We start from the raw sequence: 25238 nt of genomic DNA on the forward strand, positions 1-25238 counted from the left end.
ATAAGTAAATATTATTCCTTTTTGAAGTTTTTATTCTACTAAAACATGTCACTCCAAATCACTCAGTATTTTTAAAGGTCCAGAGTTAGAGATAAAAGTTCAAAACATTAGAATTACATAACTGATCACAATGAAAGGTAATTAAAATAAATAGTGGGATCATAGAAAGGGCCTAGATCTTTTGAGAGGTATTTCCACATCAGTGACTGTTAATACCAGTTTACCACTTCCTGCCTTCATATGAATTTGACAATTGATTACGATGTCCTCACAGCCTTAGTTTATGGTTCCAACTACCTCAGGACTCTTAAGACTGACGATGGAAAGAAAAATGCAACTTATAGGAAACAAAACACAAAAGAAAAAAGACAAATCTCTACTTATTACAACTAGAAAAAATTGTAAATAATCTTAAGAAAAGATAAAATTATCTGTTAGTTCACACAGTGATAACAATAACAAACAATGAAAATCTTACTTTTGTAGTGCCATCTCATTTTGCTGGTAGAGTTCATTTAAAATCTCCACTTTCTGCCTAAGAGTTTTGCATTCCTCTTCCAGTTCAGCTTTAGAAGACCGTAGTGAATTGCAGTCACTTTCTAATTTCTTTATTTGGTCTGTAAAGGATAAAACAGCTTATCTCTATATGTGTACAAGGACTTAAGAACTTGTTTGAGGGAGTAGTGCCAAGAAAAGTAAGAAGCATGAAAGCAAGAAGGCATTCTTTATCTTTCCAATAAAATTTTAAGTCTTTTCAACATGGCAATTTCTTCTCAAGAAGAACCCACCTTCTAGATTACATATTGTGGACATCAAGGCGCTTTGCTTAAGTTGTAAAAGTTTTAGATCCTCTTCAACTACTGATATTGTAGTTTGTGTCTAAAAATTGCAGAAAAGAGAGGTATTCTTAAAAGTGAGGCACAGGAAGAATTCACAGGCACTATGGGACTCTTACAAAGAACTATACCCGAGAGACATCCATCATCTGCTTAATTTGATCTTTGATCTTCTCATTCCGATCACCTAAAAAACAAAAGATTTTTAGCTTTTCCTTGCCTTACTTTTAACTCTATATTCTCCTAACTTCCCCAAACTAAAGAATGATTGTGTTCAAACACCGAAAGAAAAAAAAATCAATTAAATAATTAAACTGATTAGACTAATGACTTTTAAAAGAATTGCAAGCTTAGATTTAAAAAAAAAAAGAAAGAGGTGAATTTCAGACTGGGGTTGTGGCTCAGTGGTAGAGTGCTCACCTACCATGTGTGAGGCACTGAGTTTGATCCTCAGCATAAAAATAAATAAAAGTACTGTGTCTGTTTTTTTTTTTTTTAAAAAAAGGTGAATTTCTAGTTTGCACAACTAAAATGTTATCTATGTTATTCTTGTAAGATAAAAGCTTTTCTTCTCTCTCAGATCTATCTTCACCTGGGCAAGTAAGTGTCTTGTTTAGAAAGATTCAATCCTCTATTTTCTCCCTGAATCTACTACCAGGTGTGGTTTGAAATACTTGCTATGTAAGCAATATCCAACTTGGGAGAAAACATCTGGAAATATTTTCCTCATCAGTAAACACTGTTACACTCCCTCTCTAGCTTTCTGATAGTCTCTAGCCTCTGTTCTCACAGCCTTAGTTTATGGTTCCAACTACCTCCGGACTCTTAAGACTGACTGTGGACTTAAAACCACAGAGCCATAGAGATGATGAGTATCAAAATCAAGTATCATCTGCATAAGTTAAGAAATAAATTTCTCTTACTGTACAATGTTCAATACTTAGAGATATAGGATGTGACTATTGTAGCTGCAGTGTACTTACTAGTTTTCAATGGGATAGAAAAAGTCAAGTGTTCTTCACATGCCTATTGCTACATTATACCCCAGCAACCCACCTCTGCCAATGCAACAGACATATCTATAGATCCAGTGATATGTGTCTACAACCCTGAAGCTTAAGAAGAAATTCAGCCAGCTGAAAAGTGGCATCTGTATACTTAATTAAAGACAGGAAAGCAAAAAAGGATTCAACCTCCCTGAGACTGATCTTACCTGCTAACTCTCCATTGGTTAATTCATCTGACTCATCTCGACTTTGATCCTCAGATTCAGATTCACATTGTAACCGATTCAACTGTGTGATGTAATTAGTTAAAGCCTAGAAAAGAAGCAAAAGGTTGGAAGACTCTCGATTTTAATTCAAAGATTTCAGGAGAATTCATGAGATGAAACATGTATTTGGAGTATAAACTTACATTATTAATAGTATCATCTTTAAGACTAAGCGTTACTTGTAAATCTTTCTGTGACTTCTCAAATGATTTCATTTGTTCACTGAGCTCAGCGTGTGATGTACTCCAGTCTTTTACTTCCTGCTGCAACTGAAAAGTCAAAACACATGAATTCCTATGGGTTAGGGAGGGGTTTCTGCACTGGATACATCAGGACTACAAGACTTAGACAAAGAAATACAGAGCCATACTCCTCGGTGGCCTCCCTCAATCGAGGAGGTTGAGACCTTGGTTAAGGAAGAGGGCAGAGTGGCCTCAACTCTCACAGCTGCAGTAAGAACATCAGAGCTATCAGGAAGTTGACCCTGTTTATTGCATTCCCCAGAAAATTGCTGCCAATTCAAATAATTTACCTCCAGCAGGAATGGCTGGGCACATATGACTGTCTCCTAAATTTAGATTCCTTATCATGTAATCTTCCCTTGGCCGGTGAATCAGTAACTACTCAAAAGAGGATCATAAAATACTTAATTTTCTGGTTTAAAAAGTTTCTTTGAGGCTATGCAAGTTAATAACTGATTGACATCTGATAAGAAAAGCAATAATCCAAAAATCCAAAACAGATGGAGACCATATATATGCACTCAATTTGGGGAGCATTGTTTAAACTTTGCATATCTAGAAAAGGTCCTACATGAAAATTCCTTACCTCAGAAACAGATCCAAGAAAGATACAAGATAATGATATTCACTTCTCTAGTTTACATTATGTATGACATCAAATTTTCTTTACCTGCTCTTTCTCCTTCTTAAGCATGGTATTTTCTTTCTGAAGCTGACAGCATTTCAACTTCACCTTCTTTTCACGAAGCTTAGCTTCATTAAGGACAATGTGAAGCTAATGCAAAACACTACAGTTAGTGAATTAATTCCAAAGAAAAAACAAAGTTATACTTTCCCAAACCACACATCATACAGTTCTCATTTTTTGCACATTTTAGCACACCTCAAATTTTTGGTCTGCAACAAAACTAAGAGGTAGTATTAATATCCGTTAGCAAGAGTTGGCAGCTTTACCTCTGAAAGTTCAGAAGTATTCACTGAAATGACATCTTTAAGCTTCTTTATAGTTTTCTTATTTTCCATTATCTGCCAGGTGAAAACAGAACACAAAATATGCATTAGGATTTCAGTAGAAATACTGATATATGTGTGTGTGTGTGTGTACACACACATATATATACTAAAAAGATAAACACAACAAAATTTTTGTCAAGCCATCCCATTACATTTCAGGTAAATGCAGGGGATCCAGCTTTGGACTAAGCAAAAAATCAAGAACTGAAAGAGATGAGGGAAAATGAAGTCATAAATATTTCATGGCATCCACAACCTTACTGTTTATGAGATAACCAGAAAAAAAGGTCAAAGTATAGAAAATCATAATGCAATAAGTAAATAAAATGTTTTAAAGCATAGAAAATTAACTAATTAATTACTGTTTCAAGTAAACCAGTTCAAATTAGTAATTTTTTTCTAGTGATAGAGAAAAAAATTTCCCAAGATCATTTTTAAAATTTTCTTATCTGAAGTAAAAAATGATAAAATTTAAGGAAGAATAGACTAATCTCACATACAGAAGAAATCCAAAAAACTTATAAATATACCCGCTCCTTAAGGAAGTGGATATAACTCTGCAATCTTTGTTTGCAATGCCTGGGATTGAATCCTGGGCCTCATGTATGCTAGGCAAGTGCTCTACCATGAGCTGCATCCTGAGCTTGTAACTCTCCATACTTTAACTGTGGGCTGTGCATGGTACTTCCAAAGAATACAATATGAAAAGGATTGGAAAGAATTTTTACAGTGGAGAAATCTGATAAATACTACCTCAGCTAGGTGATCAAGCTTACTTGGGGGTAGGATATTTCAGAACACACTCTCTACTATCTTTTGCAACTTTTATGTAATTATAGAAACTTATAGAAATTGAAAATGAAACATGAATTGAAAATGAAATAAATTTTTTTTTAAGTACAGAAAATTGATTAATTCATTACTCTTTCAAGTAAAAAGTAAACAAATACTGTTCAACTGGACAATAGTTTTTTAGTTGTTCTGCATGTTTCCAAGGGCAGAGCAAAGCAATATGAAAATTATCCAAGGTTGAGAATAAAAATATTTCCTAGGCCCATAAAAATAATTTGTTGTATCAGTACTTAAAAGTTCCACAAAATGGGCAGAAGTGGGTTCAACTTCCTTGGCTCCTAATCTTACTTTAGTTAACAGCTAGACTAAGTTTAACTTAACCAATTTTACAAAATATTTCAAAAGCCAAATTGCAGTAACACTTAGCAGCAAAACTCTTACCAAGTCCTGATTCTTAGCTTTCTGTTCTTTCTCAGATTCTAACATAACATGAAGACTTTTAGCTCTCTCATCCAGAAGTTCATTAGCTTTTTCAAGAAGCTTCATTTTATCCTGGAAAAAATAGGTGTCAAGATTACTCACTCATTACATTTACTTTTGAGTTTAGAATGTAATTCCCCCCAAAGAAGGGATTTTTACCTTGTATTTAGTTGTTTCATCAGAAAGAATCATTTTTTGTTTCATTGTTTCTTGAACCTGTTTCTTTGATTCCTTCACCTATGCAAATAAAGCATTCAGAATTAAGATACACAAATTATAGTGCTACTATACAAGTTACTTCCAGACAAGTGACCCTTTCCAGAAGAAAGCAGTACTTAATACATGACTGCTTAGAATTTGGATGGTTTGTAGGAAATAATGAAAAAAATTTTAAAATACGATTTTTAAATTAAAACAGGTAGAAATGATTCAAGCTAGAACCAAGGGAGAAAGAAACAAAAAAATAATTATACCTTCTGTTCATAATTTGACAATTTCTGCATTAGTTCTTCATTTTCTTTTATGAAATTGTTCACCTTTTTGGAAATTTGCTGTTCATTGACTAAAAGGGGGAAATATACAAGATTATTACAATCACTAAATGAAATTCAATTATTTCAATCTACTAAAAGCAAAGACATGTTATATGGTACTATGAGGAAATACTTCTTAGCATAGCTATTATGCTTTTAAAAAGCAATCTATGCTTATTAGCAATAAGAGTATAAAAATTATTAAAATTTAAGAAAAATATAAGAACAATGATATTTTGCTGGGCGCAATGGTACACACCTGTAATCCCAGTGGCTCAGGAGGCTGAGCTAGAAGGATCCCAAGTTCAAAGCCAGCCTCAGCAAGAGCAAGACACTAAGCAACTAAGTGAGACTTGGTCTCTAAATATAGGAGGTTGGGGATGTGCTCCGTAGCGTGCCCCAGAGTTCAATCCCAGGTACCCCTCCCATCCAAAATGATATTTCAATTTAAGCTTATTTCACAGATGGGAAATACAGTAAAGTGTTGTAGCTTGATATTCCTCCCTTCTCAAAACACTTTCTTTTCAGAAAATGGAATCATTTAATTCTTTGCAAAGAAAAACAGAAATGAAAACATACTGATTCACATTACCATTCTTTAAATTATCTACTCAATTACTTAATGCATGATTAAATCATTAGCATAGAAATACTCTTCAAATGTTATACATCTGCATTATATCAATATTCAAAGTTAATCTGCCCCAAATTAAAACTTATCATCTCCCTATCCTCAATTTGTTCCTCCTCTTTATCTCCTATCTCAGAGTTGGAACCATCATCATCTACTCTATTATCCATGCTAGCAACCTAGGAACAGTAAAATTTTCAGGAGGTAAAAAAGATAATAGACATTAAAAGTCACTGTATCTACTTCTAACATACATAAAACACACATCAAACACCAATACAAAGGGTTATTACAAGTTTAAGAGACCTAAAAATTTACCTTGATATACTCTATCTTTTACCTAGAAGAGAGAAAAAAGATTAAATTTGATATCAAACATCTGCTCAATAGAAACAGCATTCCTAAAACAACAATCAGAATCATAACCAAGTGAGAATTTAATAACATTCTGGTTCAGGATAATAATTTATAGGATTAAAAATAAGTAAAGGTTAACAAGCCTTTTAAATTTAATTGGTAGTGATATTTCATAAATAGCCTCTGACATAAAAACACTAAGATATGCACCTTATTTCACAGTAAATATGTGTGTGTGTATGTGTGTGTGTGTGTGTGTGTGTGTGTGTGTGTGTACTCAAAATCATTTACTTGACAATTCTAAATAACCAGGATAAAGTCTAGAAACAATGACTATTCAAAAGGAATCTGAGGAAACAATATTAAAGGCATAATCTTTGTACTAAGATATGCCACTTTCACTCACCAGAAAACATCTTAGAACTCCAATTTAAATTTGGCTATTGGCTGAATTTAGAAACTAAGAGGCTACATCATCTTATTTCTGCAAACCACTAAATATATAGCAAGAAATCTGAAAGGGAAGACTGCTAGAAGAAAATGCACAAGCAACAAGAGAAATGACAATTAACATATTCTGGAAAGGACAAAAACAATCATTTCCAAAAGACAGCAATAAACTACCTGATAATAAAACGTAAGCAGAATTTTTTTTAAAACATCACTAAATTTCTTTGTAACTTAGCATATTACTTGTCCTTTCAAATGTTATAAATGGTGATGGGATACTCAGATGTGTCCATGGATCATCCATGGGATCTTCGTAATAGGAAATTGCATTCAGAAAACTCCAACACAGAAAGAAATGAACATTTCTTTAATGTCATAGCCTTGCTAACCTTTTACTCAAAATGACAACAGAGGAAAATGGGAAGTAGCATAAAAGCAGTCATCTAAGGTAAGGACTAAAGTTCCAAAGTCAAATGCTGAAACTGAGGAGCAACAAGCTAGGAACCAGATCCCACATAACCTAGTGAAAAGAGAAACAGGTACCAGGGTTCTTGAAATGAAAGAAACAAGAGAGAGAAATATAAAATGTTTTCATGTTTTTCCCTTCTCTTTATCCTTCTATTTCCTTTTTCCTTTTAGCTGAGAAAAAGTTCAATGAGATTAGAAAATTCCTCACAGGAATCCAGGCAAACGATTCTTCTATTTAAGAAGGGAATACTTTCTAAGAGATTTTACACTCAATTGTACAAGGAGAGGAAACTTATCTTAACAATGATATGTCTGATATAATTAAGAAATCAGAAAAAGAACAATCAGATTTGAAAAGATTTGTATCCAATGCTTTTGGCCTCTTTAACTGTTAGGCTTTTCATATGCAAAGTCCATTTACCTAAAATAATTTTCTTCCAATTATGTTAAATAACTATGAAACAGAATGACCTACAGTACAAACATAAGTATGTATAAGCGCATATATATACACACACACACACACACACACACACACACACACACACACACACTTATACATATATGTACACATATACACAGAGATAGACTAATTCTGCTCAGGAAAAAAAAAAAGACTTAATGAACAAAACATTTAATGGATTTTTGGACAACACATAATCTATACTTCCAAATAAAAAGGTATTTTCTGAACATATGATCAAATCATAAAATCTGGGAAAAATTTATATAAAAGACTGGAAAAATTATCTCATCTCCTTTTTCTCATTTTACTGTATTTCTTTGCAGCATTTCCCCCTGTTTATATGTGTTTATATTAACATACAGTTCATCAACATTTAAATCTTAGTTTCTGCTTTTTTTCCCACTTCACATTTAATTGTGAGCATTTTCTGTACCTCAAAGCTTTGAAATAAATACATCTGCCTACTATTCCATTAATTGAACATACAATAACCCCTAAATGAATTATGTTGTGCTAAGTCTTCAATCTAATACACTGTTCCATTGAAAAACATTACCAAAATCTTCAAAGCATAGTTATTTCTTTAAGATAGATTACTAGACATATATGCTACATAAAAGGATATTTATCTAACCTATCCCATCTTTTATCCCACTTTTAAGACTTCTGATACATATGAAACTACTGGTCAGGATGGCTGTAAGAATTACCAGTTCTACCAACTGCACCCACACTAAATTATTTTATAAGGTTAGTTTGACTTAAACCACTAATTTGTGTTTTAGCAACTGAAAAAGAAAAAAAAGGGGGGGCAGTGACTATATAAAATAATCCTTGTGCTTATGTGCTGAGGTATAAGTAAGTTAATTTACTCACAACAAGAACAGTTCTCCAAAAGAAAATGACAAAGGATACAATCCCAAAGAAAACAGTGAAAACTACAGGCTTCCATGGTAGTCCATAAAAATCAGGCCCAGGTTGAGTATCATCAGGCAATGTAGTAAACAGCTGAAACAGACAAATTAGAAGAAATGGGAAACCTTAAATTTATAACAAAACAGTCACAAAGAATCATGGCAATTCTAAACGAACCTCCTCATCAGAAATCCACCTCCTCAATATTTTCCAATAGCTTCTTCAAGAGAGAGGATACTGGCAGTCTCATATTTTTTGTTGGCTTGCAGTGTTTTCAAGTATAATGAATCTAAATACTTTTTTAAAAAATATTTATTTATGTATCTTTAGTTTTAGGGTGGACACATTGTTTTGTTTTTATATGGTGCAGAGGATCCAACCCAGTGCCTCATGTATGCTAGGCAAGCGCTCTACCACTGAACCACAACCCCAGCCCGAATCTAAATACTTTAAATTGAGCATACATTTCCAGTTTGTAACAGGCCCTATATCATCACATTGTCTAACACCTGGCTAGAATCCCTCTGGATCATTCTTTTCTCTTAGATAACCTGGTTTTTATAATTTAAAAAATTCATTTAAGACAAAAACTTAAATATATGAAAGAACTAATTAATTTTATGGCAACAAATAAAAACAATGATGATATAAGATTTTAAATCTTACTTCCATTCCACTCTTATATAAACAGATAAGTGACATGTAATTTCAGACAACTCTTGAAAACTGGCTTAAACTTCTCTGAATTTAACATCCTTCTATAAAATTCAAAGCCTAATTTTAAATGGTTGCTCAAAGGCAGTGCAGTAAACACCTGCCTACTCTTCCCTGTTTTCACCGCCCTCTACACGTAATAGGAGATAACTGTCACTTGGGCCCAATTCCCCAGCAGTCTCCGTAGGGAAAACACCTGTAGTAACCTTAGCTGTTTGGATTGTTGGCTGCATTTCGGAACATACCATGAGGTTGTCACCTCTATTCCATCAAAAAAAAAAAAGTGCAAGTGGGGAAAGCTCAAGTACACTCTCACCAGCCTCGCTTAACAATACAGTCAAGTCCTGCCTGCCTTGGGCCCGACACACTCCATTTCTCCGTCGGTGCACCAACTCCGCCAGAACTCAGCCACCCGCCTGCTAGAGCTGGGGTCCCTCCCTGGGAATGGGACTGTCACCTCCAGTAGCTTGGCAATGAGGGCTGCGTAGAGCACCGACAGGGGTCCCAGGAGCTCTGGGTCCCCCGGGAAAGCAGTGACAGAAGGCACAGTGGCAGGTACTGAGTCCATGGTGTAGGGACAGCTGAGCGGAAGCAACGCTTCCATGCAGAACAGCACAGGACCCTCTTTCACCGTTTCCTACTTCGGTAGGACCCAGCGAAGGGGGCGGGTACTGGGAGTGAACTTTGCCTTCCTCCACCGCAGGCGCTTTCCGCCCAACGCAAGTAAAACGCGTCATCAGAGGAAGCCCCTGGGCCGACAGCAGTGAGAGGACAGAGGATGCAGAGGGGCGGGCAGGGAGCGGAAAGAACCAACTGCGGAGCCCAGTGCGAGGAGAGCCCAGCAGAAGAGTCCAAATGAAAGGACTCCAGAAGGAAAGAGGCTCACCTGTCCCCGGAACTGGGAGAGGACCAGCAATTTAGAAGGCCCTGGAGGAAGCCAGGGAACTAGCAAAAGGGGATTATAGGCAGAGACTAGGAAAAAGGAGAAAGTCAGGCCTCCCAGCTCCTCCCAGAGCAAAACCCTTTTGTCAACGTGTTGAGACACCAGGTACCTGCCCCAAAAGTGCAGACAGAAGAGGAGAAGCTTCTCCTGCTCCCTTCTAAAGGACTACTGCTTGGACTGGGCTTTCCTTCCCTGCTCAATCCAGTCCTGTTACTTTCTCCAATTGTGGATGACACTCTTTTTAAAAAGCCTTACCCTAAGGAATCATGTCATTATCACCCCACTCCGGTGGCTTCATTTCTGGATGCCACATTTTAAGGTTGCATGACTTGTGGAAAAGAACAGAATCATGAATAGCCCCCGAAAAGCACGTGCTAAAAATTGAAGAAACTGGGGACGTTTAACTTGGGGAGGGAATGAACATCTGTGGATCTTTAAAAATCTGTCGTCAAGTTGAATATAGTCAATTCAAAAGAACAAGAATAAGCAGGAAAGCACTGAAAAAGAAGAGCAATGAAGGGTACAGGGAGGGCAGACTATATAATTAATTCATGTACCCTCGTCCAAGCCCAAGAATACATAGAGATTGTGGGACAGAATAGAGAATCCAGAAACAGAACCAACTGGACATTTGGGGTACAATAAAAGTTAGTTTGGGGAAAATAGACTTTCTAATAAGTAGCGTTACCACATGGAAAATTATAAAATTGGATTTTTCTCTACTTATTCAAAAGATAAACTACAAATGGATAAGAAACATGAATGTAAAAATAGAAAATAAACAAGTACTAGAAAATATTGGGTGAAATTTTCTATGTATTATGAGTGGGCAAAACCTGCCTCATTGAAAAAATCTTTCCTGGCTGTATCTAAACCTGCTACACACACACACACACACACACACACACACACACACGCGCGCGCGCAGTTTGACCATGACAACCTGAGAAAAAATATTTGCAACCTATTATTGTCCAAAGAATCATGTTCCTGAAATATAAAGAACATTATAAATAAAATGGCCAGCAAACCTATACAAAAATGGGCTGAAGAAATAAACAGATCTCAGGAAAAGAAATGCAAATAGCTATAACATATGGAAACATGCTCTGCTTAGCTCATAATGAACAAAATACAAATTAAACCACACCAAGATACCATTTCTCACTTGCCTTGGCAAGATCCAAACGTTTGACAACATACTCAGTAGGTGAGAGAATGTGGGGGAATACAAATTCTCAGATAAGTATACAAAATGATACAACCCTTATGAATGAGATTTGGCAACATCTCCCAAAACTGCTTATATATTTACCTATTAACTCAACAATCGCACTTTTTTTTTTTTTAACTTTTTCAGTGCTGGGGAAGGGTATCTAGGGCAAGTGCTCTACTGCTGAGCTATAGTCCCCCAGCCCTAACTTCTAAAGATACTGGGAATACAACAACAAATGTTTAAAACTTGTATTTACAAAACTATGTTATTCAAGCATTAATTATAATAATACAAGATGGTCACAAAAGGCTGAAACAACCGTCATCAATGAAAGTTGTTGAATAAACCAAAGAAGAAAGAAAATAATTTTAAATACTGCTAAGAGCTGGTTTCCAGAATATATATTTTTAAAATGAAGTAGAGAAAAATATTTGTAGAATACTATTTGTATCTTAGAAAGTGAAAAAAGATGAGTATATTATTTCTTATAGCTTTGAGGTAAAATTGACATGCAATAAATTACATGTATGTAAAGTGTGCAATTTGATAAATTTTAACATGAAATTATGAAATTACCATTATAATCAAGATAATATACACATCCTTTACTTCCAAAAATATTCTCATTCTCTAGGTAATTCTGCCCTTTGTCACCCTTCCTTCTTGCCCCCCACTTTCCCATTCCTCCAGCAAAATGTCTATCTTAATAGATTGCTTTGTATTCCTCAAGTTTTATGTGTATGGGATAATGTATTTTCTATGGCTTCTCTTATTCAGCATAATTTGAGATTCATCTACATCAGTTTATCTATCATCTATTTTTATTGCTGAGTAGCATTTCATTATATGTACATACCACAATTTGTCTATCATCTATTGATAGACATTTGGATTTTTTTCCAGTTTGGGGCTTTTACAAATATAAAATTCCTCCTATTGCTATATAACTTATCTTTTCTTTGGAAAAGAATGGTTGGATATGACTGGTATATGTTTACCTTTTTAAGAAGGTGATTCTACCACTTTATATCCCCACCAGCTGTGTACCCATCCAGTTCCTCCATCTCCAACCACTCAGCACAATTGTCTTTAATATTAGATATTTAATAAGTGTGTAGTGGTAACTCTTATGCTTCAAAATTGCATTTCCCTGATAATTATGTCAAGCATTTTTAATGTCTTTATTTACTATCTGTTTATCTTCTTTGATGAAGTGTTATTTTACAGGACTATATTTTTTCTAATGAGTTCTAAGAGTTCTTCATATATTCTTGATGCAAGTCTTGATAAATGCTTTACAGTAATTTCCTCCCAGCTTGTGTTTTGTCTATTTCATTCACTTCAAAGTGTATTTTGAATTACAGAGGTTTTAGTTTGATGAATCCCACATTGTCAAATCCTTTTTAATGCTTTTGTTGTCAAATTTAAGAAATCTTTGCCAAACCTAAGTTCAACAAAAATTTTTCTCTTATTTTTTTCCTAGAGGTTTTGTAGTTTTGAGTTTAATATTTAACTCTGTGAGTTAATTCAGGTGTCTAATGCAAGGCATGGATCAATATTTTGCATATAAATATGCAGTAATTTCAGTACCATTTGCTGAAAAAACTTTCCATTCTCTACTTGTCTTTCCATCTTTGTCAATGACTGTTGCCATATATATTGTGTATCTATCTCTGAATTCTTGGCTCTGTTCCAATGTTTTGTCTGCAATCCTGATTACTGTAGCTTTAGAATATTTTTTTTTCTTTTTTTCCTCTTCGTATGGTACTAGGGATTGAACACAGGACCTTGCATATGCTAGGCAAGTGCTCTACCACTGAGCTACATCCCCAGCCCTAGATTAAGTCTTGAAGCCACGTATTCTAGGTCTGTTGCAATCAGCTTGTCATTTTCTACAAAACTCTGCAGGAATTTTGATTGGAATAATGTTGACTCTGGTGATTAAACTGGGATGAATGGACACCTTAGTCTTCTGACTCATAAATTAGGTATATCTCTCCATTTAGGTTCTCTTTAATTTCTATCAGCAATATTTTATAGTTTTTAATATATACATTTTAGTTTTTGCCACGTTAATGTTTAAATACTTCATATTTTTATTCTATTGTACACGGAAATCTTTAAAATTTCAATTTCTAATTATTCATTGTTAATATATAGAAAATATAATTGCTTTTAGATGTAAATATTATCTGTCAACCTTACAATAGCTTTTTTCTAGATCATACCAGATTGTATCTATATATATTCATGTTATCTGAAAATAAAGAGAATTTTATTTCTTCCTTTCCAATCTGAGTGCATTTTATTTCTTTTTCTTGCCTTAGTATACTAGCTATTTCCTTACTGCACCCCAGTACAATGCTAAATAGATGTAATGAGAGTGGACATCTCTGTTTGGTTTCTGATCTTGGGGAAAAGTATTCAATTATCAACCATTAAGTATGAGGTTAGCTGCATTTTTTCAGAGGATATTTTAAGCTCCCTTCTATTCCTAGTTTGTTGTTTGTTTTTCTACATCAATAATCAATGCTGAGGGGCTGGGGTTGATACTCAGTGGTAGAGCACTTGCCTAGCATGTGTGAGGCAATGGGTTCGATTCTCCACACCGCATATAAATAAGTGAATAAAATAAAAGTCAATCAACATCTAAAAAAATTTTTTAAATAATAATCAGGGCTGATTTTTTTTTTACATGTCGATGGGATTTATTGTCACCTACTTGTACATGCACACAAAATAACAATATAATTTGGCCAATATTACTCCCCAACATTTCCCCCCTCTGCTATATTTTTTAAATGCTTGTTTTGTATCTCTTGAGCTAAACACAAAGATTGTGCTTTTAGGTACATCAATGTGGTAAATTTCATTGATTTTCAAATGTTAAATAAATTTTGGATTCTTGACATAAATCCCCATCATCAGTCTAGTTTTTGTCTATGATGTATTTTCCTTTTACATATTGTTGTATTTGACTTAAATTTTTGTTTAGAATTTCTGTACAGATTCATTGGAGATCTCTTGAGAGGTATGTGATTTTCTTTTCTTGTTATATCTTTGACTTGGTTTGGTGTAGTGATAACACTGGCTTCATAGGAGAAATATTTCCTTGCTTTAATATTCTACAAGGGTTTAGTATTACTAATACTATTAGGAATTAGTATCATTTCTCCCTTACAGGAATTGGATCACCAATAAAGCTATCTGGGTCTTATATTTTTTTCTTTGTAGAAAGGTTTTTACCTATACCTTCAATTTCTTTAATAGTCAACAAGGTTTATGAAGTTGTCTGTTTTTCTTGAGTGAACTTTTGCAATTTGTGGCTTAAATAGAATTTCTTCATTTCATCTAAATTGTCAAGTTAATTAACATAAACTGTTCATAATATCCCCATTATCAGTCTAGTATCTGTGAAATCTGTAGTTATATCTCTTCTCTGATTGCGGATATTGGTAATCTGTGTCTCCTCTTTTATTTCCCTCACTAGATGTTGATCAATTTTATTCATCTTAAAGAACTAGCTTTGGGTTTCATTGATTTTCTCTTATTTTCCTTTTTTAAAATTTTACTGACTTATAGTCTTTATTATATCTTTTTTTCTTGCTTACTTGGAGATTAACTTATTTTTCCTTTTCTAGTTTCTCATAGTAGGAACTAAAGTCAATGACTGGAGACTTCTTTTTCAATAAAGCTATCTTGGGCCTGGTAGTGCTATAAATTTTCCAATAACGCTTTAGTGACATTGCACAAATGGATATGTTGTTTTCAGTTTTATTGAACTCAAAATATGAATTTCTTCTCTGATTTATTTGACTCAAAAATTATTTAGCAGTGGGGGCTAAGGTTGTAGCTGAGTGGTAAAGTGCTTGCCTCACATGTGTGAGGCACTGGGTTCGATCCCCAGCACCACATAAAAATAAATGTACTGTGTTGTTCATTTATATATATATATATATATATATATATATATATATTTAGCAGTCTGGCACTAAAGTTTTCAAATATTTGAGAAATTTCCAGATTTTTCCATTATTGATTTCTCATTTTATTGTGTTCAGAGAACAAGCTTTGCCTGACTTTGAATACTTTTATATTTACTGATAATTTTTTTAAGATCCAGAATACAGTTTATCTTGATAAATGTTCCATGTGCACTAAGCTCCTTGGGAGTTTTCTATAAACGTCAATTAATTTCAAATGGATGGATTGATTATGTCATTCACACTTTCTACAATCTTACTTTTATTTTTCATTTTCTGCCAATTGCTGAGGAGAGGATATTGAAATCTCTAAATGTAATCTATAGGATTCATCATTTTCCTCATAATTCTATCAATTTTTATACTTCATGTATTTTGAAGGTCTAATATTAAAAGTACAAGCATTTAAGTTTATTATATAATCTTGACTGATTCCTTTATCATTAGGAAATAACTTTCTTGAGTCCCGATGATATATTTTGCCCCACAACCTCTTTTGGTTTAATGTAGCTACTCCAGATTTCCTTTCACTAGTGTTTAACATGAGATACCTTTTTCAATCATTCTAATTTTGACTTCTTTGTGTCTATTTACAGTGTTACTCCCTTAGACATCTATTTGGGTCTTGCTTCTTTAGGCAATATGACAATCTCTGTTTTTAACTGATGTATTTAGATACTTTCCACTTAATAGGATTACTGCTGTGCATAGGTGTAAGCTTAATATAATCTTCTATTTGTTCCTTCTGTTCTTTGTTCTTTTTCTTTTCTTTCTGTCTTCTTTTGCAGAAATACCACTATCGGTATTTTTAGTGATTCCTCTATTGGCTTATTAAGCTATAACTCTGTTTTCTAATCTTAGTGCTTCAGGGTTTAGAATGTACATCTTTAATTTGTCACAATCTACCTTCAGATGATACTGTATTACTTCACATATTCAATAAGAACGTTACAATAATTACTACCCTTCTGAGATTTATACTGTTGTCATGTATTTTACTTTACATGTTTTCTAAATCCCATACTACACTGATATTTGTCTTTAAACAGTCAATGACTTTTTAAAATGTTCAAATAAGAAAAATTATTTTAAATATTTATGCATACAGTCACCATTTTCAGTGTTCTTTACTCCTTTATTCCATTATTTCCATCTGCTGTCTTGGTGCAAGTGTAGGGTGAATTCTTTCAGCTTGTATGTCAGTACAAGTCTTCATTTTAGAAAGATATTTCACTGGGCATGATATTATCGGCCAACATTATTACTCTTCAAATATATTAAAGGTATCACTCCACTATATTCTCTTATGCCTAATTTCTGACAAGAAATCTGATGTCATCCTTAGTTCTTCTCTACATAAATGTTTTCTCTAACTGCTAAGATTGCTCTTTATCACTGGTTTTGAGCAATTTATTTATGATATAATATACCTTGATATAGCTTTATTCATGCTTTTTGTACTCTAGTTCCTTTTAATATCTTGGATCTGCAGATGTACAGTTTTCACAAATTTTTGAAAATTTTTGGCCATCATTTCTTAAAATATTTTTCTGAATACCTCTCAACGCTCAACTTGAAACTGTCCCACAGCTCACTGATGCTCTGGTTCACTTTTCTTTAACAGAAGAAATTTTCCCTGTGTTTCATTTGGGGTACTTCTCCTGTTATGTCCTCAAGTTCACTAACAGTTTCATCACAATGCTTATTCTGACATTAATCCCATCCACTGTGTTTATCATATATTTTCAACTCTAGAAGTCTGATTTTCTTAAAATATATCTTCTATATCTCTTTTTACCTTTTTAACACACGAAATATAGTAGTAATAACTTTTTAAAAAATGCCATTACCTCATTCTAACATCTCCGGCAGTTCTCGGTTGGCTTTGATTGGATGATTCTTCTCCTCATCATTGTGGATTGTATTTTTCTTGCTTCTTTGCATGCCTGGTAAGCTTTGATTCGATGCCATACATTACGAATTACTATTCTTAATATTTTGTATACAATTAAATTACTGGAAACAATTTGATTCTCTTGGGTCTGAATATTTGCTAGGTATGACATAAATTGTAATAGTCAGTCCGAGGTAACACCCTTCTGATTATTCTACCCAACTTCCTTAGATAGTTTTTTCCAGGTGCTATTCTGGTCCCTGTGTTAGGACCTGTTCCTTCTAATCACTTAAGATTGTTTCTCTGACTTGCTAAGCAGTTTCATCACACTTATGTGCAGATCAATACCCTGCTGAACACTCAGAGAGCCTTTCACAGATTTCCAGAATTGTCTCTCAATGTAGCAACCTTCTTTTGGTACTCCACCCTGTGAATTCTAGTCACTTCGGTTTTCCTGGAATCTCAGCACCATCTCTCAATTCATGGTATCCTCTGGTTCTGCCTGACTTTCCCTTCTTTGTCATGGCTTGGGAATCTCTTAACATAGTAAAAGCTGGGACAACTAAAGAGCTCACAGCATTTGTTCCTTATGTTTCCAGAATCATTCTTTGTTGCTTGATCTTCAATGTTGCTGGATCTTCAAATTTTATCTGTTTGTGGGTTTTTTTTTCATATTTATTTTAGTTGTTTCAGTTGGGAAGGTGAAGCCAGTACCTATATAAAGCTATCATAGCTAGATGTAAAAATCATTTGCTTTTCTTTTTCTTTTTATGGTGCTGGGGATTGAACACATGGCCTCATGTATGGTAGGCAAGTGCTCTACCACTGAGCTACATATCCCTTTTCTCCTTTGCTTATTTTTTTAATAGCAGAATACATAATGAAATAAATTTTAAAAGTTAACTATAAAAGAGAGTAACATCAGGGTAGACAGAACTGGGACAAAAGCTAGAATTCTTTCAAAATCAGGCAGGAGAATCACAAGTTCAAAGCTAGCCTCAGCAACTTAGCAAGTCCCTACGCAATTTAGTGAGAACTATCTCTAAATAAAAAATAAAGAGGCTAGGTATGTGGCTCAGTGGATAGGAGCCCTGGGTTCAATCACCAGTACTAGAAAACAGAAACAACTTATTTTTACAAATTAACTTTGGCTCTTCTAAATATTTAAATAATTGTAAAATAAACAAAAAAATCTTTAAAAAGTAATACCTAAATATTGAAAGCAAAAATGAAACAACCTGTGACATCAAGTTGGTGACAAACCACAGAAATGAATTAGTTCAAACATACCTTAGTGGGATATAGCTTAAAGACAAGAGAATTTCATTTCAGGAATACATTCCTGAAAGTATTTTAAATAACATAAATATAGTCTTATGTTGCTTAATGATGAGAATAAATTCTGAGAAACACATCTTAGGCAATTTCAGCATGTAAACATCATTGAGCATACTTATACAAACCTAGAAAATATAGCCATTTCCACACGTAGGTATTCATATATGGTATATCATCGCTTTGGGGATAAAAACCTATAAGATATTATTATACTGAATTCTGTAGACAATTGTAACGTTGTAAATGTTTATATATCTAAACATATCAAAACACAAAAAAGATATTAAAATACTAGGTGACAAGAATTTTTTAGCTCCATTATTATGCACTAATGACCAAAATGTCATTAAGTGGCACAAGACTGTAAACAATTATACTGATGTCATTGAAAACTGGAACTCCAACATCAGAGAAAGAAAACACAAATCTAAGATAGATGAAGTGAAGTAAAATCTCTCCTGAATTTTCATGGGAATTATCTAAATGACATGATGAAAAATCCCCACGTATTTCTGAGCTTTGTTCACTAAAAAGGCCTACAAATGACAGTCAATTTGAGCAATAAGCAATCCTAGTACTTGGAATGTAGCCTCTAAATATCATTTCCTATTGAAAGGAACTAAAGTTCTTTTAGAGAAATAGTTCCTTCAAGGTCTGGACAGGGAATGTTTAAGATGAACTTGGAATATCTCATAGTTCAAAAGCAAGGGAAATAGGTAACAATGACCACTAGGTGGTGGCAAAGGGTCCCAGGAGCCAAGATAAAGAGGCTTCTACAAGGCAAAAGGGGGAGAAATTGAGCATCAGGTAAGAACAATTACTATTCCTAACTGGATTAAACACACCAAATATTTTTAAATGCATGACATCATATTGAATCTTAAATAAAAGTTAAAAAGATTTCAAAAGCCCCTTTGGGTATCATTTGATAATGCTAGAATACCACCTTACTATTCTGAAAAGTAATGAAGAAAAGGAATCAAATGTTTATCTCCTGCCTTAACTATACAAACCAAATATCTGTGTAAAGAATAATCAATCATAGCCAGGCGCCGTGGCACACACTTGTAATCCCAGTAGTTCGGGAGGCTGAGGAGGGAAGATAGCAAGTTCAAAGTCAGCCTCAGCAAAAGCGAATTGCTAAGCAACTCAGTGAGACCCTGTATATAAATAAAATACAAAATAAGGCTGGGGATATGGCTCACTAGCCAAGTGCCCCTGAGTTTAATCCCCAGTACAAAAAAAAAAAAGAAAGAAAGAATAATCAATCATAAATTTTTATTTGTATAGGCATCCCAGCCTTTAAATGAAGAAAGAAAAATCCCAGCAACTCAGACCATTGCTATTTTGCAACCTGTAATATATTAACAAATCTCACCAAGGTCACTGTTGACTAGTAGTCAACATCAAAGGAGAGGACATGCAGATGTCAATGCAATATTTTATTAAGTTTTCATAAGAAACAGAATTGAACCTAAACCTGACTACCAATTTCCAAGAAATATAAAGCAACAGAGAAAGGCTGAGGTTGTTAGCTCAGCACTTGCCTAGAATGCATGGAGCCCGAGGTTCAATCCCCAACACCACCAAACAAACAAACAAAAAAAAGGCAATAGAGAAAACAGGTTAAATTGTTGTACCAGGGGGATGTCATTTATTCACCAAAACTACAATATATCCTAGAAGTCCCACAAACATATTTTTTTCAATTATCGCAAAAAGTTACAACAAAAGGATAAATCAATAGAGAGTAACTTATATGAGACTTGTTCTCCCACTGAAAGCAACCAGAAAGTTGGAATATATATATATATATATTTTTGGTACCAGGGATTAAACTCAGAAGCACTTGATCACTGAGCCACATCCCTAGTCTCAGCCCCATTTTGTATTTTATTTAGAGACAGGGTCTCACTGAGTTACTTAGCACCTCACTTTTGGCTTTGAACTCATGATCCTCCTGTCTCAGCCTCCCAAGCCACTAGGATTAAGGCATGTGCCACCATGCCCAGTCAAAATATATTTTTAAAGAGCTATTTTTCAGATAGAAAGCCACAAGGGACATGCAACTGTCACCCCTAAGAGCAAGAGAACAAATAGATGAGCATTCTACCTGGAGGCACCCTCTAGACCTCAGTTTAGGAAGGGGAACCCAAATAGGGCATAACAGTCTCACTGAGGAGAGAGAGACCAGAGTTCCAGGAGATTAAGCAGCCAAAAATATGTAGAGAAAACTACCAGAAAGATGGGAGCCACAAAGAAAGAGAGTTCCAGAAATCTGCATGGAGGTGGTCTTCAGTTTGGGGCTACATTCTAAGCAGTACCTGCGAGGGCCAAGAACAACTATAAGCTAACCAATCCCACAGTTGGCACTGAGCTGGGAGAAGTCTGGATTCCAGCTAGCCAGAGAGAGTTGACATACAAAAACAGTATGGTCAACAAGCTCATGAAGAAGTATTTGATCCAGGCATCATGGCACATGTCTGTAATCCCAGCAACTCAGAAGGTTGAGGCAGGAGGATCCCAAGTTTGAGGCTGGCAACTTATCAAGGGCCTAAGCAAGTTAGTGAGACCCTATCTCAAAAGAAAAAAAAAGTTCACTCAATATCATTAATTATCAGGAAATAAACTCACAAAGACATACCCACTAGAATGGCCCAAGTGCTAGTGAAGATGAAGTCAAGTGGAAGTCTCCTAAATTGCTGGTGGAAGTATAAAATGATTGTGGTCATTTTTTAGCATGGCTTGACAGTATCACATAAGATAAAAACATACATTAAACGTAGGAGGCAATTGCACTCCTAGATATGAGTCCATTTATAGTGGCATATATATGAAATAGTACTGTAGGAAAAATGAATCTATAGTTTAAAAAAAAAAAGTTATCAGTGGTTGCCTGGAACAGGTGGTGAAGGAACTCACCGGGAAGGATCCCAAGGAAACCCCTTTTCTAGTGAAAAAACTGTTCTATATCTTGATTATGGTAGTTTTTACATGGGTATCTACATTTGTTAAAACTCAGAGTGTGCTTGCTTTGGCAGCACATATACTAAAATTGGAACAATACAGAAAAAATTAGCATGGTCCCTGAACAAGGTGACACCCACATTTGTGAAGCATTCCATAGTTTTGTGGAACCAACCCTTCAACAGATGAATGGATAAAGAAACTGTGGTACATATATGAAATGGAATATTACTTATAGCATTAAAAGAGAAAAAAATTATGGCATCTGCGGGTGAATGGGAATATCAGGTTAAGGGAAGTAAGCCAATCCCAAAAACCAAAAGCTGTATGTTCTCTCTGAAAGTGGATGCTGACCCATAATGGGGGTAAGGTGGGTGGTAAGAGGCATGGAAAGAATGGAGGAACTTTGACTGGGCAAAGGGGAGGTAGGACAGGTGAGGGGGCATAGGGATAGGAAAGATGGTGGAATGAGATAAACCTTATTACCCGAGGTACATGTCGGAATACAAATGTGTTGTGTACAACTAGGAAAAGTTTTGTTCCATTTATATACAATGAATCGAAATGCATTCTGCTATCATGTATAACCAATTAGAACAAATTAAAGAAAACTCACTGATATTGGCTATCAAGGAATTACTGTTAAGTTGGGTGATGGCCCGTGGGTTCATTATACTATTCTCTGTGCTTTTCTTTAAAGCTTTTCTAATTAAATTTATTTTTTAACTAGTACATAGAAACAAACATTATAATTATTGAAGTAGGTAACATGACATTTTGATGCATGATTACACTATGTAACGTTTAAATCAGTTAAATATATCTACCTCCTCAAACATCATTTCTCTATGGTAAAACTTTCACAACCTTTTCTTCTAGTATTCTAAAATGTACAGTATGTTATGGTTACCTATAGTCCCCTACTATTCTCTCTGCTCTTATTTGAAAGTTTCCATGATAAAAATACTAAAAATAATTTTTAAATTAAGATATAACTTCAAATATTTAAAGGATTTCTATGTAGAAAAGAATTCAGTTTTATAGAGGAAATCATGTGGAGGAAAATTTGGAGTCAATACAAGGATGAACTAGACAACAGAAGAACATATAGCCTTGTAAGAGAGTGACTCATGCTAGGAAATACTGGTGTACAGGCCTCATAACTACTCGTCAGGGCCACAGTAAAGAAAATAACAGCAATGAGTGAGAAACTAGACTAACAGCCTTCCAAGGTTTCTTCTAACACTAAGATTCTACTAAGATTCCATTGATCAATGAACCCGATTGGTGCACATCTCCCAAACACATCAGAGCCTATTACTCTCCAGTCCTATCAGATATCATACTACTTGTTTAAGATTTTACATTGATTTGTTCATAATTTTTGCATATATTTGTTAAGTCCTTTTCTTAAGGCTTTCAAAAATCACAATCATGCCTTACACCTGTTAGACTCTTTTAGTCCTCACACAATGTCCTGTACATACTGGGCCATCAAAATGCCTTTTTGAAATCTCCTTTCAAATCAGTCTTTTAACATTGTGCCTCTTCTTTGCCACTCACGTCTATGTCTTACCTATCACCGTACAATCACTGACACACCTGCACCACATTCGTGTCTCCCGACCTAGACCTAGAGGAGGGCTCTGTGCATACCTAAAAATATGAATAAAGAAATCCTTTCCATATCGTGAGGCTGTTAACTTTCCAAGTGATGCTGATTCATTCTGATAATCAAATTATGACTGTGGAAGACTGCTTTAATCACTGGAAATATCATTATTCTAACTGCCTGGCTTGTACATACCCCTTACCCAGGTGGCTGCCACCATCATGAACAAACATGGAGCCAACTGAAAAATGATTTGTTTCTCCCCACCACATCTTTTCCACCCTGGTTGTCTTTCCTCCCCAGGTATTCATTGATTTATACCACCTTCTGACTGCCTACATGAGAATTAGGGGGTGCATAGGGGTAAAACCCTTCAAAATGCCAGACACCTCACCAGACATTTTACCTTGTCAAATCATTTAATTCTTATGATTGGAGTAAGCATTATCTACATTTTTCAGATGAGGAAAACTTTTTTCAAAAGTTTAGTTATTTGCCCAAACTTCTAAATGATAACCTTGGGATTTGAAACCACATCTACCTGGCTTCAAAATCTATACATTTTACAAGGAAAACAACAACATCATCTTTCTTACACAAGCCTTGAAATAACACAATCTACAGGAAACAACTTCAGTTGAGGAGGATTACTGTCACAAAGGCCCTAGGACCTCCAACCTCTAAAAGCTTTCTCATTCCTATAATTAAATTCTAAAAGTCCAATATCAACAAATACCAATGGGGGGGAGGTAAGTCCTAAAATGCTTAGATAAGCTTCTAGACAGATTAAATGTCTTGTTTGAATCATGATTTTCTTTAGAAAGATCAGCCTTAAGTGACTCTTTCTAAGAAACAGATCTAACCTAATTCCTTTGCATTCTTAAAACTTTCTAAGGATCCCCACTATTAATGGTCTAATGCTACTTTGGCTCATGACTTCAGTTAAGATTTGCTGGCCTCTCCAACAGGCCCATCCCCCTCCAACTTCACACTTTACAACACCAACTATTCACATTCTCCTGCCCTCCCCAAATATCCTTTCTTCATGTTTCCATTTCTCTGAACACATTTCTTCTGACTGCCAGCTTCCCCCACCACCCCATCCTGTCTAATCAACAACAAACCACATGTCAGACTCCTGTTTGCCCTTTGCCTGTGCTTCAAACACATCTCAACCACTTTCTGACCTTATTGATCACCCTTCCAACCATAATAAATGCATTTATGGACAATAATGTTCTACCATCGAATAAATACCTCTCTTTCTGCCATTATCTTACTGTGTTTCAAGTGAATGCTGTTATCTCCCTGCCAGAATGAAAGGTTCTGAGGGGAAGAACCAAGTTTTTATAGGTGTGCAAATGTCCAGCCTTGGTAGACAGCAAATCTTCCTCATGTGCTAAACCAAGTAGCCATTAAAGCCACACCCCTATGGCTTTTGTTTCAGGAGCTATCTACTCAAAGGATCAGGAGTAATTTTCATAAAGACATTTTAAGTTCTTCACTTCATGACCAGAAGCCACTTAAAAACTAATAAATAATCAACATTCTAATTGAAGAAACTATGTCAAACTTACCATCTTAGACAAATAAAGCAAGAATGAATGTAACAAGAAAAGTATGGTGGTGGCATCTTCTGGCTCTTCCACCTTTATCTCTAGTTGGTTTTCTGTATCAGCAGCATCAACAGGAGTACCTTCTGTTATAAGTAGCTCTAAAATTGAAAGGGGAAATGGCTATTTTATTTTATGCTATAGAATAACAATTGTCTCTCTTCAGTTTCAATATTCATCGAGTGTTTCACTAAATATATGAGTCACAGTGCCTGGAATATTTGGCTCTCCTAAAGACAAATAACACAGAGAAGAAAACTTCAAAATCCTAATTAGAGCTATTAGACCCTTCAGTTATAAAATGAACAATCTCCAGTCTACTCTCCACTACTTCCATGGCCATACAACTGCTACCAGAACAATATTTACTCAAGGGAAAATTTAAAACCAGAGATATATAGACCAGGGTCACATTCAACAAACATGGATTTAGTGCTGGTGAAACCTTGTGTTTAAAATTTTAGGAAAGCTGAAAGAGAGGGAGTCTTGGTTTGCAGATTT

General features: G+C 34.9%; 1 protein-coding gene and 1 non-coding gene across 3 annotated transcripts in view; one reads left to right on the forward strand and one right to left on the reverse strand.

The window, feature by feature from the left end:
- Positions 1-442: 442 nt before the first annotated feature.
- The window catches only part of LOC144374432 (transport and Golgi organization protein 1 homolog), a 33259-nt gene continuing 8463 nt past the window's right edge, over positions 443-25238 (reverse strand). The window contains exons 2-14 of one of the 2 annotated variants that reach the window (XM_078037270.1): positions 24702-24838; positions 8419-8550; positions 6120-6141; positions 5111-5199; positions 4797-4874; positions 4599-4709; positions 3306-3377; positions 3022-3126; positions 2253-2378; positions 2050-2155; positions 968-1023; positions 789-879; positions 443-617 (exon numbers count right to left, since the gene is read on the reverse strand). In XM_078037270.1, the coding sequence (XP_077893396.1) occupies positions 475-617; positions 789-879; positions 968-1023; positions 2050-2155; positions 2253-2378; positions 3022-3126; positions 3306-3377; positions 4599-4709; positions 4797-4874; positions 5111-5199; positions 6120-6141; positions 8419-8550; positions 24702-24704 (1134 nt within the window). In that variant the 5' untranslated portion in view covers positions 24705-24838 and the 3' untranslated portion in view covers positions 443-474. Of the gene's footprint in view, positions 618-788; positions 880-967; positions 1024-2049; positions 2156-2252; positions 2379-3021; positions 3127-3305; positions 3378-4598; positions 4710-4796; positions 4875-5110; positions 5200-6119; positions 6142-8418; positions 8551-9628; positions 9933-24701; positions 24839-25238 lie in introns of those variants that run through there. The other variant, XM_078037269.1, reaches the window with a different exon arrangement.
- LOC144374435 (U6 spliceosomal RNA) lies at positions 21571-21676 on the forward strand. The gene has a single exon (XR_013433833.1). It is a non-coding gene; the product is annotated as a U6 spliceosomal RNA (small nuclear RNA).

This window comes from Ictidomys tridecemlineatus, unplaced genomic scaffold (assembly GCF_052094955.1).
Source record: "Ictidomys tridecemlineatus isolate mIctTri1 unplaced genomic scaffold, mIctTri1.hap1 Scaffold_693, whole genome shotgun sequence".
Classification (NCBI taxonomy): Eukaryota; Metazoa; Chordata; class Mammalia; order Rodentia; family Sciuridae; genus Ictidomys; species Ictidomys tridecemlineatus.